This window comes from Lonchura striata, unplaced genomic scaffold (assembly GCF_046129695.1).
Source record: "Lonchura striata isolate bLonStr1 unplaced genomic scaffold, bLonStr1.mat Scaffold_179, whole genome shotgun sequence".
NCBI lineage: Eukaryota > Metazoa > Chordata > Aves > Passeriformes > Estrildidae > Lonchura > Lonchura striata.
Window position 1 is genome coordinate 100,765 of NW_027461115.1, and position 22,373 is coordinate 123,137.

The 22,373-nt window shown below is 44.5% G+C and overlaps 2 protein-coding genes across 2 annotated transcripts in view; one reads left to right on the forward strand and one right to left on the reverse strand.

Moving 5' to 3' along the window:
* LOC144248563 (uncharacterized) overlaps window positions 1-22,373 on the reverse strand; it is a gene marked incomplete at both ends in the record, with an annotated part of 120,975 nt that overhangs the window by 95,233 nt on the left and 3,369 nt on the right. The gene's annotated exons all lie outside the window — the stretch shown is intronic.
* Window positions 1,027-15,888, forward strand: LOC144248561 (uncharacterized). The gene is given in 10 exon segments (XM_077790661.1): window positions 1,027-1,063; window positions 1,205-1,785; window positions 3,212-3,290; window positions 4,945-5,000; window positions 5,931-6,041; window positions 13,448-13,668; window positions 13,750-14,073; window positions 14,136-14,879; window positions 14,881-15,251; window positions 15,254-15,888. Coding segments are annotated over 10 exon segments (3,159 nt in total).

Here is a 22,373-nt window from a genome sequence, read left to right on the forward strand (position 1 = left end):
CTAAACACTGCAGTTGTTCAGGTACCCCAAACTGTTCCATATAAGGAGCATTAGAAGGAGAAGAAAGAGAGAGAGAGGCAGGAAGACAGAAGCTCCACAGAAAGACACACATGTGGCTCCCAGCTCCTGGGGCTCCAGTGTGGGTGAGACACAAACCCCAGGAGAAGGCAGAGTCCATACCAGGGGCTGACCTTGTGCTCCTTGGTTTTAAGCCCCTGGGCCTTCGTGGGCCTCCCCCCAGCTGGGACTTCTGATATCTCAGGTGTTCAGAGCTGGGTGAGCGCTGTCCCATCTGTGTGACGGATTGACAGCTCAGCCCAAGGTGACTTGGGACACTGATCTCATCCAGCCTCTGACAGTGACCATGGTGACACTGGGGAACCTCATGGAGCCTCATGGAGCCATGGGTCAGTTGTGACAAGGCAGGTCCAAGGACACCGTGGTGACAAGACAGGTCCAAGGACACCGTGGTGACACCAGGGAACCTCATGGAGCCATGGGTCAGTGTGGAGAGTTTTGTGGATGAATGGCTTCGTGAGAAAGGACATGACTACGTGCAGTTAGTGAAGCAGTAGCTGAAAATTGCATAGTGCAGCAATAGCAGATGTAGCAATAATATCTTATGTCCTTGGGTAAGCTGGTTCCCAACAGTAGAATGGTCAGCAAAAGGATAAATGTAAGGGAAAACAAAGCAAGCTTAGAAAGCTCCAAAGGCGGGGTTGACCTGTTTTTAATACACCAATGATGAGCCTAAGTTTTGCAATATGCATGAGCTTCATTATAACGGGTATAACTATACATGTGTGCTTGGAATAAACTGAGACTTGTTGACATTATAGAATGGACTTGTCTCCCATCATTTTTCCACAAAAATGGTGACCCGATCGACGTGATAGGTGCCACAATGGAGTGAAGAAAAAGGGTTCGGGTCCTGATGCAGCTAGGACGGCAAAAGTGCTGAATTGAAATAGAGTGCACCGTGCCCCAGGTGACTGCACAGGCAAGCCTGGCCGATACGTGCTGCCGATGACCTTGGAGGGCTGCAATAGCGCTGACAATATAGGTATGGAGAGGCAAGCAGCATATGATTTATTTACTGCATTCTTGCAGAGAAGGCAGATTAAAGGCATTGATTTGCAAAAAGACCTGCCAGGGTAATTACCATATGGATATTCTAAGGGGTTCTTTGTAAATCCTCATACAGTACATGAGTTGTCTGAGTGGTGTAAGTTCGGGGATAAACTGTGGGAGGAAGTTTTAAATGATGATAAGACAGCTAAAAAGTTGAGAAAGTGGTGGAAGGTAGTTCACAATGAGTTATTACAACATCAGGCAGAAAAGAAAGCTGCCGAGCAGAGAACTTCGGCACTAGAGAAAAATAGAGGTTATAGCGGGGAGGATTGGTTGCCTGGTGTTTCCATGCCACCTGCTGTGTCTACAGTGGAGTTACCTCCATTGCCACCCGTGCCTGAGGACACAGAGTCGCATTGTGAGCCCATGGCTCCTCCAGCCCCCCCAGAACAGAGATCGCCGGTTTGTCGAGATTTGTCTGTCAGTAAGCTGACCCCTAGAGCAGAGTCTGACCTAACGGAGGCTCTGGCCAGGGAACGGAGGGAAGTTTGGGCGACTTTGGCAAGAGAGGAGCTGGACAAAGGAGATGGGCAGGCTTTGGAACTAGCAGCGGAACTGGCTTGTCCTGTAATTTTTCAGCAGCAAGCAGGCAGAAGGTTAACAGCTCAGATCACACCATTAGATTGGAAGTTGTTGTCACAGTTGCGAGCTACAGTGAGTCAGTTTGGAGTTACTAGTGAACCGGCTAGGCAGATATTGGATTATGTTTGGAGTACTAATATATTGCTACCAGGAGATTGTAGAAGTCTTGCTAAGCTTATTTTCTCGCCACATCAGAGACTTTTGTTTGGTGCACACTGGCAGGCAGAGGTTAATGAAGCTGTAGCTATACAAAGGCAGCCTGGAGATCCTCTTCATGGAGTAACTGTAGATGAATTGATGGGCTTAGGACCATATTTTCGCACTGAGGCACAAGCTATGCTAGGACCTGATAAGTGTCGAGAGGCAATGCGACTAGCTCGAAGGGCTGTAGATAAGGTGAAAGTCCTGGGAGGTTTGCCAGCGTATATGGGAATTAAACAAGGAAGGGATGAGACTTTTGGAGCGTTTATTGATAAGGCAGCGGCAGCAATAGAGAGAGCTGGAGTGCCTGAGTTTATGCGTGGATCATTGTTGAAGCAGTGTGCTTTGCAAAATTGTAATGCTTCTACAAGGAGTGTGCTAAACACATTAGGAGCTAATTGGACTATAGAAGATGCATTAGAGAGGATGGCTACTATACCAACGGGGCAGCAGGCATTTTTAGTTGAGGCTATTAAAGAGCTGGGAGAGGGGTTAAAAGAGCAAGCAAAAGCTTCACAGACACAGGTGTTAGCTGCTCTTGCACCCCTCCAAGCGTCAGTAGCAACCCAGGGAAGTGTTTACGGCAGCCGTATGAGATGTTTCCGATGTGGAGGGACAGGACACGTTCGGCGAGAATGCTCTGCTGCTGGAATATGGTGTCCTAAGTGCAAATCGGATACTCATAACATTGCTGCCTGTAAGGGGAGACCGGGAAACGCCCGAAACAGCGCGAACAAGAGCAGCTGTGCTCCGACACAAATAGCTGCTCCAGCTTGTCCAACAGGACACCTTGCGTCCAGCCACAAGAGGGAGCCTCGGGATGGACTTGGCAGCCGCAGTAGAAGTGACTTTAATGGCGCCACAGCCGCAGAAGGTCCCCACTGGAGTTAATGGACCTATTATAATAGAGGGCAGGACAATGGGAAGATCATCGGCCTCTATGCTTGGATTATTTGTGCTGCCTGGTGTCATTGATGCAGACTATACTGGTGAAATTATGATTATGGTTCATACTCCATTTCCTCCTATTCGGATTAATAAAGGACAAAGGATTGCTCAATTGGTTCCTCTGGAGCACGTTACTAAGGCTGTATCCTCACGGAAAAGCCGTGGGGGAGATGGATTTGGCTCTACAGGAGGCTTGACTCTATTAACTTTGGATCTGAATGACAGACCAAGAAAAGAGGTTTTGTTGGAGTATAAGGGACAAAAATGCATGCTTACAGGTTTGCTGGATACAGGTGCTGATTCAAGTATTATTGCACCACAGTGTTGGCCTGCACATTGGCCCTTACAGCCAGCTGCTACAGCAGTAACAGGAGTTGGAGGTTTAACTCTTGCAAGTCGTTCGCCACCTCTTACTGTCTCAATAGATGGTAAAGTCATAAAGGCAATATTTTCTGTTGTTCAATTGCCACCTACGGTGCAATGCGTAATTGGGCGAGACATTTTGACACAGTTAGGGGTTGTCTTGACAAATGAGCACCCTTTGGGATAATAGCCATTGCTTGGACTTTCCCGATTCCCATAATTTGGAAAAATGATGAGCCTATATGGGTAAAGCAATGGCCGTTGAAAAGGGAAAGTCTGCAACATGCTCATGCTTTGGTCATTGAACAATATCAACAAGGGCATCTGAAATTGTCTACAAGTCCTTGGAATACCCCTATCTTTGTGATAAAGAAAAAGTCAGGGAAATATCGCTTGCTACATGACTTGCGGGAGGTTAATAAACAGATGGAGCCAATGGGTGCTCTACAGCCAGGTCTGCCTAATCCAGCAATGTTACCTGAAGGATGGCCTCTATTGATAATAGATCTCAAAGATTGCTTTTTTACAATAGCTTTGCATGACAGGGTACAAAGTGCTTTGCATTTACTTTGCCAGCTCTGAACAGAGAAGGTCCAGATCAAAGATTTGAATGGACGGTTTTGCCTCAGGGTATGCGTAACAGCCCTACTTTATGTCAACTTTATGTAGATTCTGCACTACAACCATTGAGGCAACAATGGCCACAAGCTATTATCTATCACTATATGGATGATATTTTGATTGCTCAGCCTAAGTCATTTACGAGTCAACAGGTTAAACATGTACAAAACTTGCTGGGACGTTTTCAGCTTGTTGTGGCCCCAGAGAAAATGCAGTTAACTTCTCCTTGGAAATACTTGGGATGGACATTGTCTCAAAGCTTGGTAACGCCTCAGAAGTTAGAACTGAAAACACAGATTGTTACTTTAAATGATGCTCAGAAATTACTAGGTGATTTACAATGGCTTAAACCTATAGTGGGCCTTCCAAATGAACTGTTAGATTCTCTTTGACCCTTATTGAAGGGCACAGACCCAACAGCACCAGTGACCCTTAATCCTCAGCAGAAAAGAACTCTTCAGCAAATTACAGACTGTGTGGTTCAGGGTCGTGTACATCGACGAATACTGGGAATCCCGCTTAATCTCACTATATGGTGTGGTGAAAAACATTTGCTGAGAGCTTTAACCCAGCTAGAAACAAAAACGGGAGAGATCAGGGTGTTAGAATGGCTATCCCCTCCACTTCAGCAAACAAAGACTTTAATTCAAAAAAGTGAACTGTTAGCAGCTTTGATAAAACGGGGTCGTGAGAGAATTTTGCAGGTTGATGGGCGAGAGCCTGAACTAATACAGATTCCTATGAAAAAGGACTCTTTACAATGGTATTTGGTCAATAGTGAAGAATTGCAGGAAGCTTTGCTAGGAATAGGAGGTGCTGTCATAACTGAAAATATTAAAAATCCTCCATTACAGTGGATTGGAAAATTGAGTTGGATGGTACGGCCACAGCGAGAAAAGGAGCCGATTCCTGGTGCAATAACAGCATACACAGATGCAGGGAAGAGGTCAAGAACAGCAGCAATTACATGGCAGGAGCAGGGAGTCTGGAATCATTAAATTCTTACTGCAAATGACTCAGATACCCTTCAGACCTTGGAGTTAGCAGCTGTGGTATGGGCTCTAACACTCTTGAAGGGGCCTTTGAATATTGTTACAGATTCCTTGTATGTAGTTGGTGTTGTGGAAAGAATAGAGGATGCTGCTATCAAGGAAGTACGAAATCAGAGACTATTTGAACTGTTCATACAACTTCAAAAAGCAGTAAAAATCCGAGAACATCCTCATGCTATCATCCATATAAGAAGTCACAAATGGGAAATTGGCTCAGGAGAGGGTAATGCCCGGGCAATAAGCTCGTCACAGTGACTCAAACTTCTCCTTTATCAGGGCAAATGCTTGCTAGGGAGGCACATTCTATGTTTCATCAGAATGCAAAAGGGTTACAACGGGAGTTTGGAATATCCCATGCAGATGCCACTGCTATAGTTAGAGCTTGTCCTATCTGTAGTCATCATAATGGGGGTCATGGCATGGGATGGGGAGTTAACCCACGAGGTCTTTCATCTAATGAACTCTGGCAGATGGATGTTACTCATGTAAATAGTTTTGGTCACTTGAAATATGTTCATGTTACTATATATACATATAGTAAATACATCTGGGCAACAGCTCAAGCTGGAGAAAAAGCATTACATGTTATAAGTAATTTGTGTAGTTGTTTTGCAGTAATGGGAGTGCCAAAGCAGATCAAGACAGACAATGGTCCTGCATACATTGGTGGCAGGGTGAATAGATTTTTAAAATCATGGGGAATTAAGCACGTTACAGGAATAGCACACTCTCCCACTGGACAAGCAATTGTAGAAAGGGCAAATGGAACTTTGAAGAGATATCTGGAAAAACATAGAGAGATTGGAGATGTTCAGGAAAGGTTAATGAAAGTGCTCTTTGTTCTTAATCATTTGTGTGTATTTGGGGATTCAGAGGCACCACCTGCAATGGTACATTATGGACAGAAAGAAATGAGCAAAAAGGGCAAAGAAGTATGGGTCAGATATAGGGACCCTAAAACAGGTATTTGGCAGAACCCAGCAAAGGTCCTCTATTGGGGAAGGGGATATCTTTGTGTTTCCACCCCTACAGGTTCACTCTGGGTGCCAGCAAAGTGGACCAAACCAGCTCTGGATGAGTCGTCTCTTAGCTCGCCTGACGGATCAAGACCAGAGGAGAATTAAAGAGAAGCTGATTCGCACAGTGGGACCTATTCTTCAAGAGATAAGAGGACTTTCCCCAGTGATTGATCAACTTTTGCCTTCAGAGTCAACTTTTACGGCAATTGTTACAGCTATTGAGGCTTTACAGACTGTTCATATTCCAGGACCAAAGAATCCTGAGTGTCTTAGTTGTGGGAATTTTAATTGTAACAGTTGGATTGCTTTTGTTTGTGGGGGTTGTGGAAAAACATACTGGGAAGATCAAGTATTTTTAAAACGACATTTTTGGTGTAAACATTGTGACTTTCGAAAACGAGGAGATTCTTGGCAGAGAGATTTAATACGAGACACAGGCTTAGGAGTTGCTATAGCTTTACAGTTATTTGAAGCACCAGAACAAAAGATATTAGCTTTTTATAGGTGGGAAGCAGAACACGCTTGTGATAGATTAATTAAGCAAGCAAATTCAAAAGTTTTATCAACAAGGTGTCAAAAGGAAGTGAAGGTATCTATAAGATCTTATTTAGGAAAACCAGTAGTAGGAAATCCAGACATAGAATTAGATAAGCTTATTAAATATGTGCAGACATTAAAATTAAAATTCAAGCAGAAGAAATCATGAGAGCGATAAGGTGGGTAATCTATCCTGTTCTTTTGACTAATCTTTGTCATGGACTAATACAATTTAATCAGCCCAGAGAAAATATTTGGGTAACCTTGGCTAACATAACTAATCAAAGTTCGCTATGCCTTAGCTTGGGAGGAGTGACAAATCCATTTCGTACCTGCCTAACAGGTGTTCCTGTCTGGAGACCAGAAGAATTTTGTGGATTGATAAGGAATCAGACACTTTGCAAGAATTTTGCAAAGGTGAAAGGGCCAGAAAAGAATATTGATTACACAGAAGCTCAACGAGATGGCTATAGGCAATGTTTGTTGATACTGTCACTTAAAGAAACATTGCAATCTCCACCAGAGGAATTAGATCTCTTTGAAAGTGCTAATGCTAGTTTAGGGAATGTTTCGACAGGAGGATGGTTTAGCTTTGTTCCATTGAATTTGCAGAGTGTAAATAACCCAAGAGACAAATGGGCTTCTCTGGACTCTTCATTGGACTCAGGTAGGGTAGCATCGCAGTTATATTCTAACTGTGATGGTTCCAAGATAAACAAACCCTTAAGGTTGCCAAAGGGTGTATTTTTGATCTGTGGAGATAGAGCTTGGAATGGAATTCCGGTAAAACCACAAGGGGGACCCTGTTACCTAGGAAAACTAGCGCTGTTCCATCCTAATATATCATTGCTAATGCAATGGGACAGGCTAGGGAAGACAAGGAAGAGGCGTGATGTGCATGACTTAGAATGTGATCAGGTTGGACAACCTCAATTTTGGAGTACTTTGAAACAGGTAATAGTAGCAACCCTGTTACCAGGAGGAGCTGCTAGAAAGGCTATGATGTTAGCTGAACAATTGGGATGCTGGACTAAAGATGAACTTAACAAAACATCAGATGTTTTAGCTATGCTTGCTATGGATGTACAAAGTGTAAATCATGCTGTACTGCAGAACAGAGCAGCCATTGATTTTTTGTTGTTAGCCCAGGGACATGGATGTGAGGAATTTGAAGGAATGTGTTGTATGAATCTCTCTGATCATTCTGTATCAATACATGCTAAGATTAAAGAACTACAACAAGGCCTTCATCAATTAAAAGAAGAAGATGGTCTGGGGATAGAAGAATGGCTTAAAAGTTTAGGGATAGGTCCTTGGCTAAGAACTTTTATCATGTATGCAGTAGGAATAATGATTGTTGTTTTCCTACTCTTGCTGATCTTGCCCTGTCTGTTTAACTGTCTTCAGAAGCTGGTAGAACGCATGGCTCAAAAGATGTGGACAACTAACTTAATGGTCCAAAACAAAAACGGGGGAAATATGGAGAGTTTTGTGGATGAATGGCTTCGTGAGAAAGGACATGACTACGTGCAGTTAGTGAAGCAGTAGCTGAAAATTGCACAGTGCAGCAATAGCAGCTGTAGCAATAATATCTTATGTCCTTGGGTAAGCTGGTTCCCAACAGTAGAATGTTCAGCAAAAAGATAAATGTAAGGGAAAACAAAGCAAGATTAGAAAGCTCCAAAGGCGGGGTTGACCTGTTTTTAATACACCAATGATGAGCCTAAATTTTGCAATATGCATGAGCTTCATTATAACGGGTATAACTGTACATGTGTGCTTGGAATAAACTGAGACTTGTTGACATTATAGAATGGACTTGTCTCCCGTCATTTTTTCCACACCTCTCCTGATGGACACAGGGGCCTCTCCATCCACTCTGAATCTTACACCTAAGGGGGGAAAATTGTAAAGGAATGTTTTCTTTATTAAGGGAATAAATGGGAAAGTTGAGCTGGTATCACTTGTTCAATCACTGTTAGGAGATGTGGGGGGTAGGTTTGAAATAAACTAATTTCTTTTTCTTCTTACTCTGATTGTAATTGACTAGGAAGGAATTTCATGGTGGCATTTTAATATTGTAAAAGGTGACACAGAGGCTATTGCTGCTGTACCTTTGGGTCAAATGTCTGGCAAGGCCTGTGCTGAAGGGAACCCAGAGGTGTGGGCAGCCCCAGGGGGAAAATTTGATGCGGAGCCTCTCCAAATTAGTTTGAAGCAACCAGGACAAGTGGTGTCTAAAAGAAACACCCTATTCCAGGGGAGGGAAGGAAGGGCTCACAGCCTGGTATGGAGTCCCTGCTAAAGGCAGGGCTTTTGGAGCCAGGGATGTAGGGAATTACACAGCCTGGATTGAGGATTCTCTGTTCCAGCCAGAACACTGTAGGACTTTTAACCTCAGACAGCCTCCATGCTGTGGTATGGACAGGAGAAAGTGAGCAAAACTTGGGAAAATGAACAACCAAAAATACTGATGCCTCAGCTGGGGCTCTTCCAGACTCAGAAAAGAAATTGGAATTGTAGGTGAACGTTCAACAGTGTGAAACTTGTGCAGTGGCACAGGAGGATTCAGAACTGAGGACAGGGGAAGGGTTTAACCCAGCCTCCTGTTTGAACAGCCCACAGAGGGGCTGGGAAGAAACCCAGCACTGCATTCAAGTGACACAGCTCCAGACCCAGCCTGGGGGAGATTCCAAAGACATTCCCTGGCCTGAGGCAGAAAATGTCTTTGTGGATGGCTCTTCAAGGGCAGCAGAAGGGAACAGAGTTCCAAGACACGCTGTTATTGAGGAAAGGGAATCAGACAAAGTGCAGGTTACCCCCATGGTCAGCTCAACCGGCACAGCTGTGTGTGCTTGTAAGAGCCTGGCACTGAAATGCCCTGAGCAGGAAGGCTTCAATATCTTCTGGTGACACCTTCTCACCTAACAGGGGGGCAAAAGCAATTCTGATTGCTCAGCAACCACTGGATCACTTACTAAGGCATTTCTAAAAGACATAATTCCAATAAAAGGGATTGTGGAAGCCATAGACTCAGAGAGCAGAACTAATTTTGCAGGAGAGTTCCTCCAGGGGGTTATGGCAGCTTTAGGAATACAAATGGGACCTCCATAATCCCTGGCACCCCCAGAGCTCAGGCTGGGTACAAAGAATGAATGGGGATAAAAAGAAACACCTTTAGAAGCTGGGGATTAGATAGTAATAGTTTCAGCAAGTTTTAGAATGGATTTTCTCAGTGAAGATGGAGTCTCCAGCACCCTAACTTTTGGCTATTTATGGAGAAGGCACTGCACATAACACCTGAGGCTTCCAAAGTGGCTCAAAGTGCAGATGTCTGTTTAGAATGGTGAAGGACATAGGTATGATTCACTAGTAACTTTCAAATACCTGCTCTAAAGCTGGAGTTACTCAAAGAAGAGAGAACTACTTCAACACTTGTAAAGAAGCACCATTTTTTCCAAATCTAATTTTCACATGTAGCTGAATTTTTCAAGAATTGTGTTTTTTATCATACTATGAGTGCAAAACAATCTATTAGAAGTGTTTAAAAACAGATTATTAACAGGAAAAAGTGATCAAAATATCTATTTCCTCTTGTATTAACAATTGAAATACGACTGAAGAAGGGATCAACTCTGCAGTCCCCTGAACCAAACTCACAACTTTTTTAACAGCATGCTCAAAGTTTTCTATACTTCAAGCTTTTCTAGAAAATTCACTTTCTTAATTTCTGCTGTTTCTGTAGCCCCAGACCCTGTATAGTTTATACCAGCTGCATTCTACAGAAGGGATACCCAACTGAGGATACAAATTGCCTGCTGAATGGCCTTCTCTGACTCCATGCTGTTACTTTTGACCTCAGATGGCACAGAAAATGCTCTCCAGTTGACTTGCTTCCAAATGCCAAAAAACCCCAACCCCCAAACTTTTAAACATAAAACAGAAGGAAAGCTTAATTATTTGAGTCAAAATAGCACTGCAAAACAGTTATTCGCAAATATAGGAATAAAAGTGTTATAAAAGATGTGCCTCCTGATACATAAAGATATCCTGAAGAATGATTTTGTATTGTTTATATACATTCAAAATTAGTTTTCATCTTTTTTACTGAAAACTGCGTTTTCATAGACAAACAGAATTTTTTCCTATAACTGGATATCTGCCTGGCAGACATAAATGTTTCTGTCAAATTCACCATTCCACCATGGATATCAGAAGACATCTTGGAGTGACAGGGACAGGGTTTTGCTTCCTTTATTAATGTTTCCATTCTTTGGTTCTCACGTGACCTGTGTCATTTCTTTATTTAAATTCAGAAGCTCTTGCCAGAATACTCTTTCAACTTTGTTTGTAGACGCAATGCAAGAGGTCTGCAACTCTTGCTTTAATGTGGGACAGGAGTTATTTCTTCTTGTAACTGAAGACTAATGACAGACATCACCTTCCTCATTTCTCCTGAAGTAATGCCTCAATTCTCTGTCTGGGTTAGCTGGCTAAATTATTTCATTTCTAAATAGTCAGGTTCTGCTGTGTATAGAGAACTGTGACTTTCAGTGCTTAATATAAGCAAGCACTGAGAGGAGGGATGTACTGAGAAGACGATTTTCTGCGAGATACATATAATACCCTTTCTGCTCCATGTGTTCCTGCTGCAGCCTCAGTTGAGCTGCAGGTCCAGATTTTGATAAGGATTTAAAAAATGTTGGGCACCACTTAGGATCGATTAGACTAGCAATGTCCAGAGGTTTAGAAATTGCATCCTGTAGAAAAGGAGTTTTTCCTCAAAAGCCTGTAAAATGTACAGGGTCACATAGACCAGAAACCTGATCTTTCCCTTATGTCAAAATGGCTCCTAGCTAAATTTCAGGGACCCTCTATGTTAAAATAAGAGAGGTTTGTCAAAGTAAAGCTAATAGTGGCAAAATTCCTTAGCCCAACAAATCAATTGAAATGTCAAGTGCAAATTAAGGATCAGAAAGGAGAGAAAGAAAATAAGAGGTAAAAATAGTCTAACAGAGGCTCCTGACTTAATCATATCAACAGCTGAAGTTAAAAGGTTAGCAGAGGTTGATCTGACTGTTAATGTTTTCTCATCATTTTGTTTATGAGAAAGAAGAAGGGAAGAAGCCTTCCGTCCCTGGTATCAGGTTAAGTTCCTCTGCTTGAGTGGAACAACTCAGTACTCCAAATATAAAAGCTCCAAAGAAGCTCACACAAGGATGTTTGTCTCGAACTGTAATTGGAGTAGATCCATTTGTTTGTGTAATTGCCACCATGGTGGAAATCTGTGCTTCTCTATTTGTGCAACTGCAAATATTTTCTAGGAATGAACCATCTGAATTTTAATATCCCATAGATTCAGTGCAATACAGCATATTACAATATCTTGACCTTTTCAGTGTTCCATAAATTGATTGTCTGGTTATTCCTGTCTCCCCTCGTTTACAGGCCTGGAAACCTTAGAAGAAGAGGTAACATGGCTATCTCTGAGTCGTATCTTTTATATTTATCAGCATTTCCAGAATCACACTTCTAGTGTCTTGAAGGCTTGACAGAAGTTACATACTGTGTGCCTGAGGTGCAGTAGCATATAAAATCATGCCAGAAAAGGCAGGGATGAGTGCCACAGGCGGGCTCACAAGGTTCACCACAGGTGGTCCTGTTGAAGGTCACATTGGTTGACCAGCATTGTTATAAAATTGTGATCTCTCCAGTGAGTTATTCTGACAGCCAGATAAACCTCCAGCTAAATAAATATCATGGGCAACCTTCAACCAACCAAATGTAACTGTTTAATTAATGTGCTTTTCCTAAGTAAATTAAAAAGCAGAGGGAAAAGGCTTCTGGTCTTTAAAGGATGCATAAAGCAGAAAATGAAAGATCTGAATATGAAAGGGAGAGAATCCTCTTAAAGCTGAGGATACAGTGGTAAGAAAAATTATTATTCATTTGCAGACATCACCTCAAACTGATGGACTAGTGAAAAGAAGATACAAATTTTAATAACTGCAAATGTTGGAGTAAGATGCAGAGAAAGAGCAATTGCCACTTTTTCATTGCTTGTCTTCCATCAAAGAAGGGAGAGGGGAAATTCACATTTGGTAGTGTTTATTACAATTATTATGCCCTCAAAAAAAAAGAAAAAAAAAATCCGCCAACCCCAAAATTATAGAACAAAACAGAAATGCTCTGAGGTGGCTCAAATTCTTCCTCTGACACTAAACGCAGATATTTTTTCTCAAGATGCTTTTTCACTTCCAGATGTGCCTTCAGGTCCAACATGTGCCTTGAGGTAAATTCCTCTGCCTAGTGAGTGTGCAGCTGAAGAGGCTATTACTGTTTTGGTAGCTTCCTACAAGCATAGCTCAAGCCATCTCATCTGCCCCTTCCAGCAGCAGCAGAAAGAGGTGTTGAGGTGTTTTGTCTCAAGCGCTGAACAGAACAGGATGCAGATGACATGCATCACATTTTGAAGTCTCACATCCAGTCTGGGGTAGGGGGAGTGCTGTGTGGCTGTGAGACAAACTACATAAGAGAGCCTGAAACACAAAAAAAGACTTCAGTTCCTTTCTTCTCTGCATCGGGGCCATGATGAGTTCCATGACCGGGCTGGGATGGCGGGCGGGGCTGGCCTGTGATGCGCTCTGGGCTCTGTGACAGCACAGGGGCCGTGTCACAATGGGGGCAACTATAAAAGGCCCCAGGCCGGTGCCGCTGCCCCAGTAGAGCCTCGGCAAGCGGTGAGTACACAGCAGAGGGGAGAGGGGGCTGGAGGAGGGCTGGGACAGGAGCGCCGGTCCCCGGGGCTGCCCCGTCTCCAGGGCCCAGCGCCGGGCGCAGCGCCTTGCTGGGGGCGCGGGGCGCGCGGGGCAGCGGTGCAGCCTTGCCAGCTGCCGGGGGCCCTTTCCTTCCTGCCACCACATCCCTGCTGCTCCTGCCCCTCACTGTCTCCATTCCGGCCCCACTGAGCCCCTCCTGTGTGTCCTCCTGCAGACCATGGCTTTACTGTCACTGCTGTTTGTGCTTGTGCAAAGCCTGATCCAGTACCCCCAGCCAGCTGGGGATGGGCTGGATGAGGCCACGCACCAGAGAATGCGGGAGCGTCAGGAGCTGCTGGAGCGTGAGATGGCCCAGCTGATGCAGGAGCTGGAGCAGGGGCCCCTGCAGCAGCAGGATGAGGGCTGGGGAGCCATGCTCTTTGGTGCCCTGCAGCAGTGGCCATTCTGGGTTCTTGCTGGCATCCTGCTCCTCTTGGGCCTGTGGCTGGGCTGCAGGAGAAGGAGCTGTGAGGCCAGCAGCAGCAGCAAGGACCAGAGCTCCCGCAAGACCTTGGGAGATGAGAGAATAACTGAACAGGAAGAAGACACCGCTGATCCAGAGGAAGGTGAAGAAGACAGAGATATGACTCTGGAGGCAGAAAACAGCGGCACTGAAGATGACAGAGAAGGCAGTCCTGTGGCTGCAGATGATGGCAACAAGGATGATGCCACTAAAGACAATTATGATGTGAAGATGAAGGAGGACAGCGATGTCAACAGTGGCAGTTATGATGTGAAGGAAGACAGCGATGTCGACAATGGCTATCACTTAAAGAAAGAAGGACAGAGTGATGGGGATATGCCAGGAGACACTACCACTGAAGGAAATGAAGAAGAACCTGGCAATGTTGCTGGAAATAAAGAAGATCTAGAGAAGCAAATGAAGAAAAAACCAAGGATGTACAGGTGGACCAAGACAAGGACACTGGAAAGGAAGAAGGAGAAGGAAATGAAGAAAAAAACAATAGTGTTACTATAAAGGCAGGCAAAAACACTGATGTAAATGAAGGTGAAGACAATGTAGATGGAACAGAAGAATACATGGATGTGAAGGTGCAGGAAAGCAGACGTGCCAATGACCAAAGAAGTAAAGACTGGACTGGGCAGGAAGATAGCAATCAATGTGGGAATGAAATTGCCCATAGTGGTTTTCCTGCACCTGAGGAAGTAAATAAGGATGTGATAGCAGAAGATGGCAATGATAGAAACAAGGATGAATAACAGGCTGATGTGAATGTGGAGGGAAACAAGAATAATGATAGACAAGAAGAGGAACAAGGTAATGTGGCTGCCAGTGAAAAAGGTGGCAGTGATGGTGGCAGGGAAGAAAATGCCAGTGGTGGAATTGAAAACAGAGAAGACACCCAAGATGCTGGGAATGAGAAGGACATCCTTTTAGTGGATGGTATAGAGTGGCCTGTGGAGGACCTGGAGAGAGGCTCCTCAGTGACAGCTGAGCTGATGGAGAGCTTCACGCGTGTCTTTGTGTACAGCGTGAGCAATAGCTTTGATCCGGTGCCTCGAGTAGCCATCGGGGTGGGCAGTGCCTTTGAGGCCTGGAGCCCCCATGAGTGGGATGGGGTGTACCGTGTGCTGGTCCCACTGAATCCCACCAGGGCACACCTTCCACCTAGAGCCAAGCAGTGCAGGGCAGACGGCAGCAAGGACCTTCAGCGTCCGTGTGGAGCTGGTGTGCACGTGTGAGAGCGAGCAGCTGGGCGAGAAGCTCTTGTGCCTGCTGCACCACTCGCAGGAGGAGCTGCGGCGGAAGCAGCAACGCAGCCTCCTGGAGACACTCTGCACCGGCTCCTACCTGGATGTGGAGAAAACCTCCCGCTGGTTCTTCCAGATGGTGAGATGCTCGTGGCTGCATGTGCCTCAGTCATACTCTTGGCACTTGGTGTTTCAGCCCTGCAGCCGGTCCTGCCAATTCCAGCTGAGCAGAGGCAAGAGGACCCTGTCGGTGGAGATGCTTTTTGGGTGCACCAAGGACACTCTGACATCTTTGTGGTCAACCAGCCTATAGAGGCCCAGAAAGGCAACTCCGGTAACCTTGTGAGCAGTCAGCCCGCCAAGGCCAACATCCTCACAAGAACAGCATGGCCTGAGACATTCGCTGTGGCGGAGGCAAAATTCTTCCAGCACATTGCCAGGCAGATACCATGTAAGAGGTTGCACCTGAAATACCTGCAGCTCTTCACCTGCATGCTGAGTGGCACAGGTTTTTCCACCTCTAACTGGAAGACTCTGGTCATGCATGTGTTAAACATCTTACCGCCGGTCTACTGGCGCAGGAAGGAATTTCCACTGTGGCTGTAGGACATCATGGCATACATGCAGCTCTGCCTGAAATGGAAACGCCTGGATCATTTTGTTCTAGGCAACGAGAAGCTTCCTGCAGAGATCAGCTTGCCGCCAGCAATGCAAAAGGTTGAGCCACTCAACCTCTTTGAGTACCTGGCCCGAGATCCAGATGCCCACAGAAAGGCAATGGAGGCTTATGCTCAGCTGCACTTTCGCCTCTGGATGATGCTCTCCAACACTGAGAAGAATTCCCTGCACAAAGCTCTGATGGAGAAGTTCGCAGCCAATTGCTGCGACGTCGACTCTTTGTGATTGTTGTATTTGTCCGTGGCAATCCTGAAGCTGCTTTCCTGCTCCTGTGGAAGGAAGATGGTGCATCACATGGTTTTGTTGTGCAGACACTTCCATGAGTGGCCTTGCCCTTCACCTTCCATTTGCAACAGTGCTGTTGCCTAAGTCAAGGAGGCAGAAACTGGCTCCACCTGCACATCCCCGCAGAAGAACAGTGAAGCTGATGGAGGTTGCTTGGAATATCTCGAAGACAGCAACCTAGCCTGTTAGGGACTTAATGTAGTTATTTAGTGAGTTGTAGTTTTAATTAGACTTGTTTCTTAGCATTCATTCCAGAGGCCCTTTAGTGTTGGCAGTATATAACTATTTTGCAAAGCTACCCTTAGTGTAGAGAAATAGAGTTTAGACTAGATTAGTTTAAACCCTTAGTTTAGAGAATTACCCTTAGTTTAGAGAATTACCCTTAGTTTAGAGAATTCCCCCAGTTGCTTGTCTGCTTTTAAATAATACTTGAATATCTATGTTTGAGAAACTAATAAAAGAAGTTAAGTTTCTCAAATTGCCTGAAATGTGTCATTCTTTGTACGTAACCCTCTATATCTTTGAGAATGTCCTTCCTATACCTCTATTTGAAATAAAGACTCTTTGCAAACAGAGATGTTGGATATATTAAGTATGCTGTCTCTTGAGCATTTCCATAGAAATGCTTGAAGTTTGAAGTGAAAATGCCCTGAAATGCCTGAAATTTTGCAGCAGAGTACTCTTGATTTTTTTTAGCAATCTTTGGAAAGATTGCTGAAGTTTTCTTTACACAGTCAGTTTTACACACTCCTAGGGAACAATTTAGTCTTAAAAGATTGAGCTACCCTTCAGTAATAGCTGCCCTTCAGCAATATCTACATATATATGTGTGAAGAAATAACAAAAGAAGAAAAATTTCTCAAATTGCCTGAAATCTGTCCTTCTTTTTATTTGACCCACCATTTATAGCAGAAAACAAAACAGGTCCCAATAGATGCAGCTAATTAAAGGAAGAAGAAAAAGCTTCAACTTCTGAGTAAAAAAACTACAAATGAACACAGTGATAGTTACAGCATGGTCACACTGTCTAGGTGTGCTCTAACCCTTGAGCTGTAGTGTAGCAAATTTGAGTAAAGTAGCAGTGTCTTCCAAAAAACAATCTATTTTCCCTCCATATCCAAACTAAAGCTGTCAATGTACCTGCCATTAAAGCAGTTAGTCACTTACATGGGGCTGCAGGGTAAAACATTGCTTGATCTGCTCAAGTCCCCCAACTTTTTCTGTGGCATTTAAATCCTGAGAAGATATAAATAACCTATCTTTATCAATTTGGCTGATATTTAGCTTTGAGCAGCATACTAATTCATAGTAAGGAGCAAAGTGCAAGAAAAAACACTACAAACAGTAGAAATGAAAATAATATGCAGGAAAAGAAAGGCCAGTCATGAAGCAGGTGAGAGCAGCCACCCCACAGTTTCCTAAAGCCCACAGAGATTTGCTCTAGGTGGCCAATCAAGCTTTTTGGTTCTTTGGCATATCTCAGTTCTTTCTTGCTTCAGGTACTCTGTTCTTCTCACCTCCTTCCACCAAGGCAGAAATAGGCTGTAATAAGTACTGCAACCCAAATCCTCTCAGTCCCCAAGTATTAGTGAATTACTATCCAAACTAAAAAGGCTGCTTTAACCCCCAGCTTGCTCAATGACAGTGCCTTCAGTCTAAGGAGCAAGGTACACCCAGGAGGATTCACAGCAATGACACAAGGTTCAAATGTCGTCATGGGCAGTCAATCTTCGCTTTGTGCTCTGTGAAGCATGGCCAGTGGGCAGCGATTTAATCTCTTGAGTCACCCCTGGTTAAAAGCGCACTTGTTTCCTCTTCTTTTTTTGCCTTTCAAGGTCTTCCAAGCCAGAAGCAAGGCAGAAGCTCACAGAAATCTTGAGGTAAGAAGCAGTGTTCTTCCAAGGATTCTGACCTTGCTATGGCTCACATAGGAAGCAAATCAGCCCTGCAAAATAGGACTTCTCTGCATTTTCCATGTGGATCAGAATATTCAAAAATAACTGGAAAGCTTGCTCTTTCAGAGCCATGCAGGGCTTAGGCAATTTTTTCCATTAATGTATATTGACACTACTTACCATTTCATTATCTGTTCTCCTTGTAAAATAAGTTGTGTAGCTCTGAATTTGATTTCTACTGCTTATGCTTATTATGGCAGCATGGTTATGTCACAGTGTTTCCAAGAGAAGAGATAATTGTAGAGAAAAATTTATGAGAACAATAGAAACTCCTAGGATGGACAAGCTCTCAGGCTCTGTTTCTTCAGTTCTGGAAATATTTATTATGATTACAGTGCATTAAAGACACAGAATTGTATGAGTATAGGGGAAAATACCCATAAGTACTTTTGTCACCATCTTTAAAAAGCCATTGAAAGTCATCACCATTCAACTCAAACTCTTTAAAATGCTGGTTTGCATATTTTAATTGTTGCTGGCAAGGAAAGTTTAGTGCTCATGATTTTTCTGTAAGGCTGCATCCTGACCACAGCTCATATAATCAATTTTCAGGCTCCTCATAATGTTTTCCTGAAGTATCCAAAGAAAAGAAATGCACCTCATAAAGAAATGATGTGAAATACAATCTGACATCAAAATGACCTGAGGTACTGTTGTTCCCTAGAAATGAAATAAAATTTAAAACAACATCAAATACATAAAGTATAGAAATGTTTCTGTATCTGGCAGGGCAAAGTAGCACAACCATCCCAGGAGGTTTGTTCTCATTTTCATTATCACTACTGTATAGTCCACACTTCAGAAAAAATAGCTCTGTAAATTTTGGTTTTGTAGTTTTTAGCTTTAAACAATTCCAGAAAAATTGGGGGACAAAGTGGGGAGTGTTTATTTTTTATTCAGTCTTTTCAGTGGTTATTTTTTTGAGTCCATTATCCTACTGTGGCTACATTATGTTCTTATGCTCAAATTTCCAGATTTGACTACATGTATTTAAAAACAACAGCAGAGGATTTTTTTATTAAAAGCATTAAAAACAACCACTTGAACCATGAGCCATTTTACCCAGCTCTGATACTGAATTTCTTTCCTTTGTCAGCTCTATACATATGTCAGAGATTGAGGATTTTTCTTTTTATGCACAAACTCTGTACATTAATTGCATCTTCTATGGAACATCAAATCTTTTGGCAAAAAGACCATCGTACTGAAGGAATACTTGGTTATATAACTGGGAGATATAATCCAGAATAAGTGCTTGGCCCATGCAATAGTGACTGATATCTCAACATGTCAGAGTAAATGATGGAATTTAATTGTTAAACTTTTTCAACATGGAAAAAAATCCCACTGACAGTGATTGCTGTTGGTTTGATCTGTATCTTGGCAAACCCCCAGATTTTTAGTCAAGCAAAAACAAGAACAAAAACTTTAGTTTCCCCTGCAAATATTTAAGGATTTTTACTGCTCACAGAATACTGGAAAGTGACAACAAAAAAAAAAAGAGAGAAAAAGAAAAAAAAGTGAGAGACACCTGCTTCTGTTAGTGTCTCCTGCTTGCAAGTTTGTTACTCACACCATTGGAGGCAGGAGAGAATGAGCACCTGTCCCCAGGCTGAGGAACTTGTATGGCACTGCACAGTCCCTATCTCTGCACAGTGAGAAGGATGGCTGGGGCTGAAAAAAGCCCCATTCTATCTTTTTGAGGAAGAAAGGAAGGCAGCTGCAATAGTTTTAGGAGTGGGTGACAGCTGAAAGTATGTCTTGTGAAGATGCTCTTTGATGAATGTACAGCATACGTGGAGGAAAAATAAGAGTTTGCCAAGTGCACACATCTTCTATTCTCTTATAGCTAAAGCTGCTTTGATCTCAACCTGACAAGCAATGTGTATATTATACCACTGAAACCACTTTAGTCTTTTCAACTCAAAAAACAAAAAGCCCAGGGACCTAAATGCGGGATGACCACACTCCAGCACGGTGTGGGTGGAGGGAGGCAGAGATCTCTGAAGGTTGCTCTTGGGGAAAGAGGTTTATTGGGGGTGTAGGAAGGTCCAAGGCTCGTGCTCTCAGGCGCAGCACATAGCCGGGATTAAGAGGGCAGGGGAGGGGAGAGACAAAAGGAGGGTTTAGGAGAGGGGAAGCCCCAGGGGGGGAGGGAGAGGTTCTAAGAGGGGAGGAAGTTCTAAGAGAGGGGAGAGGTTCCAAGAGCGGGAAGAGGTTCCAAGTGGCCGCATAGCTTCTCGGAGCCCCCTTTTCAGGGGCTCCTAGGTGGGCTGGGATAAGGCATGGGCCTATAGGGTTACAGACGCTGATGTTTTAGGGGCAAGTACAGAGGTGTGGGATGAGACACAATCTTTTGGGGGGTGGGATGGAACAGTCCATTTCACTCCAGGATTCATCCAAGGGCAGAAGTGACATCCGGCTAGCTGGGAGAACTTTTCTCATCCTAGCTGTATTATTTATGAACAATCATATCTATTTATCATCTGCAACACTCTGAGTTGGATGCACTAGAGCAATACTATCAAGAGATACTCAGGAGGTCTAAGCAACAAAACAGCCTTTACTGGGAAATTTAGAAAATCAGTGAAACTTTGGCAAACATTTTAATATGGCATTCAATCAACAAAAATAACATCTCAAAGCATTAACTTGGCCCATTGTCTAGGTTCGACAAGACAGGAATCTGCGAAGGAGGGCTAAAGCCTCCTGTGCAATGGAGAAGGTAAACCCCCTCCCTCCGAATTACTAGGAGTTTTAAATCAAAAGGCTCTCAGGCAAAGATATGGGAATGGGAGTAACAATTCTTTACTAGGAGAAAACTAGACAACAATTTAAAAAGGCAAATGCAATCGGTACAAACAAAACCAGTGAAAAAAGTCCAGAACCTGAGGATTCGGGGTGCCAGTAGCAGTCCTGCTGGGACAATTGCTCCCCTTGCAGTGGCTGATGAACTTCAGCTGCAGTGGTGATCTTTTGAAGGGTATAGTTTTCCTCTGAAGATCTGGTGGCAGTGGGGCCGGTCTTCCTCTGCACCGGGGTTGCCTCCGAGCTCCGCCGCCGCCGCCTCCCCGGCTGATTCGCTGCGAGATCCCGCGAAGAAGAGAGAGAGAGCTGCTTCTCTGGGAATCCCGCGAAGAGAGAGAGAGCGAGCTGCTTCTCTGGCAATCCCCCAAAGTAAAGAGCTGCTCTGTCCCCAAAAAGGTACCCCCTTATATCCAATAAAAGAGTGCTTGGCTTCCCCCTCTGGGTGGAACATCTCACAATAGCATGGTGTTATGTTACCAGCCCTGCATTGAATCAGTCAATGGCCCACTAACAAACCATTACCTCTTAGGAGCAAAACCGGTTCTTAGAAAAGGTAACAAAACCTGCCCAACAGGTTTGCCTTCAACAGATGGCAAATAGAATACAAGCTTATCTTACAACCCAGGACAGATGGACAAATCCTGGCTTGGGGGAAAAACAAAGGGTGAGCACCTTGGTCCTGCTGCCCAAGTCCAGCTCAAGAAGTCACCACCCTGTTCACAGTTGGATGGGCCCAGACTCTGCTCATCTCCAGAGTCTCCCACTCCTCCAGGCTGCTGGGATCCCCCAGCTCCAGGATTGGCCGTTGCTGCTCTCCCCACTCCGATGCCAATTGGAACCCCAAAACCAATGTCCCCCCCAAACTGTTACCACTGCCCCAGCCGGTACAGAGATCGCTACAGGAACCCTTCACAAGTCTCCAAAGGGACATCTGCGTCTCACCTTTGGGGCAATGCAAGATCCAAATATCCCTTTCCCTGCAAAAAAAAAACTCCCAGAAATCCCCCAATGGATTTGGGGTGAGCTCCCCCTCCCCACTTACCTGCAGGATCTGGGGCAGTCAATGCTGCCCTGACCAGGGGAGCTGCAGACTCGGCAGAAGGGCAGACAAACCGTGTGGATCTGCTGCGGTTCCTCCTCTTCCTCCTCCTGTTCCTGCTCCTTCTTTTCCCTAACCTCCTCCTCATCTCTCTCTCCTCTTCCTACTGCTCCTCTCATTGACCACCCCAGATCCCCCTTTCCTACCCACCTCTCCCCCATGGCTGCAGCACCAGCGTTTGGGTAGAGGGAACCTCCCATGAGCCCCCCAGGTATGGGCAGGGGGCTTGGGGACCCACCCAGTGCAGATCCATTCCCCCCTCCCAGAGCCTCACGGAAATCACTCCAGGGATCAAGTGATGGGGACACTAAGGGATGCCCATGGAACCACCCATTTTTGATCCCATCCCCACCCTTCCCTCCCCACTCCCATTGTTCCCCCAACCCAAAGACCCCTCCCAACTCAATCTGAGGGTCCCATTCCTCTCCTGGTCGGAATCCTCTTTTCCCCTGCTCTCCCACCCCTTCCCCATTGTGCCTCCAGCTCTACCTCTCACCCCTGGGCTTGGATTTGGGGATCCAGGCCCCTCCTGTTCAGTTTGGGGATCACATCCCCCCTTTCCC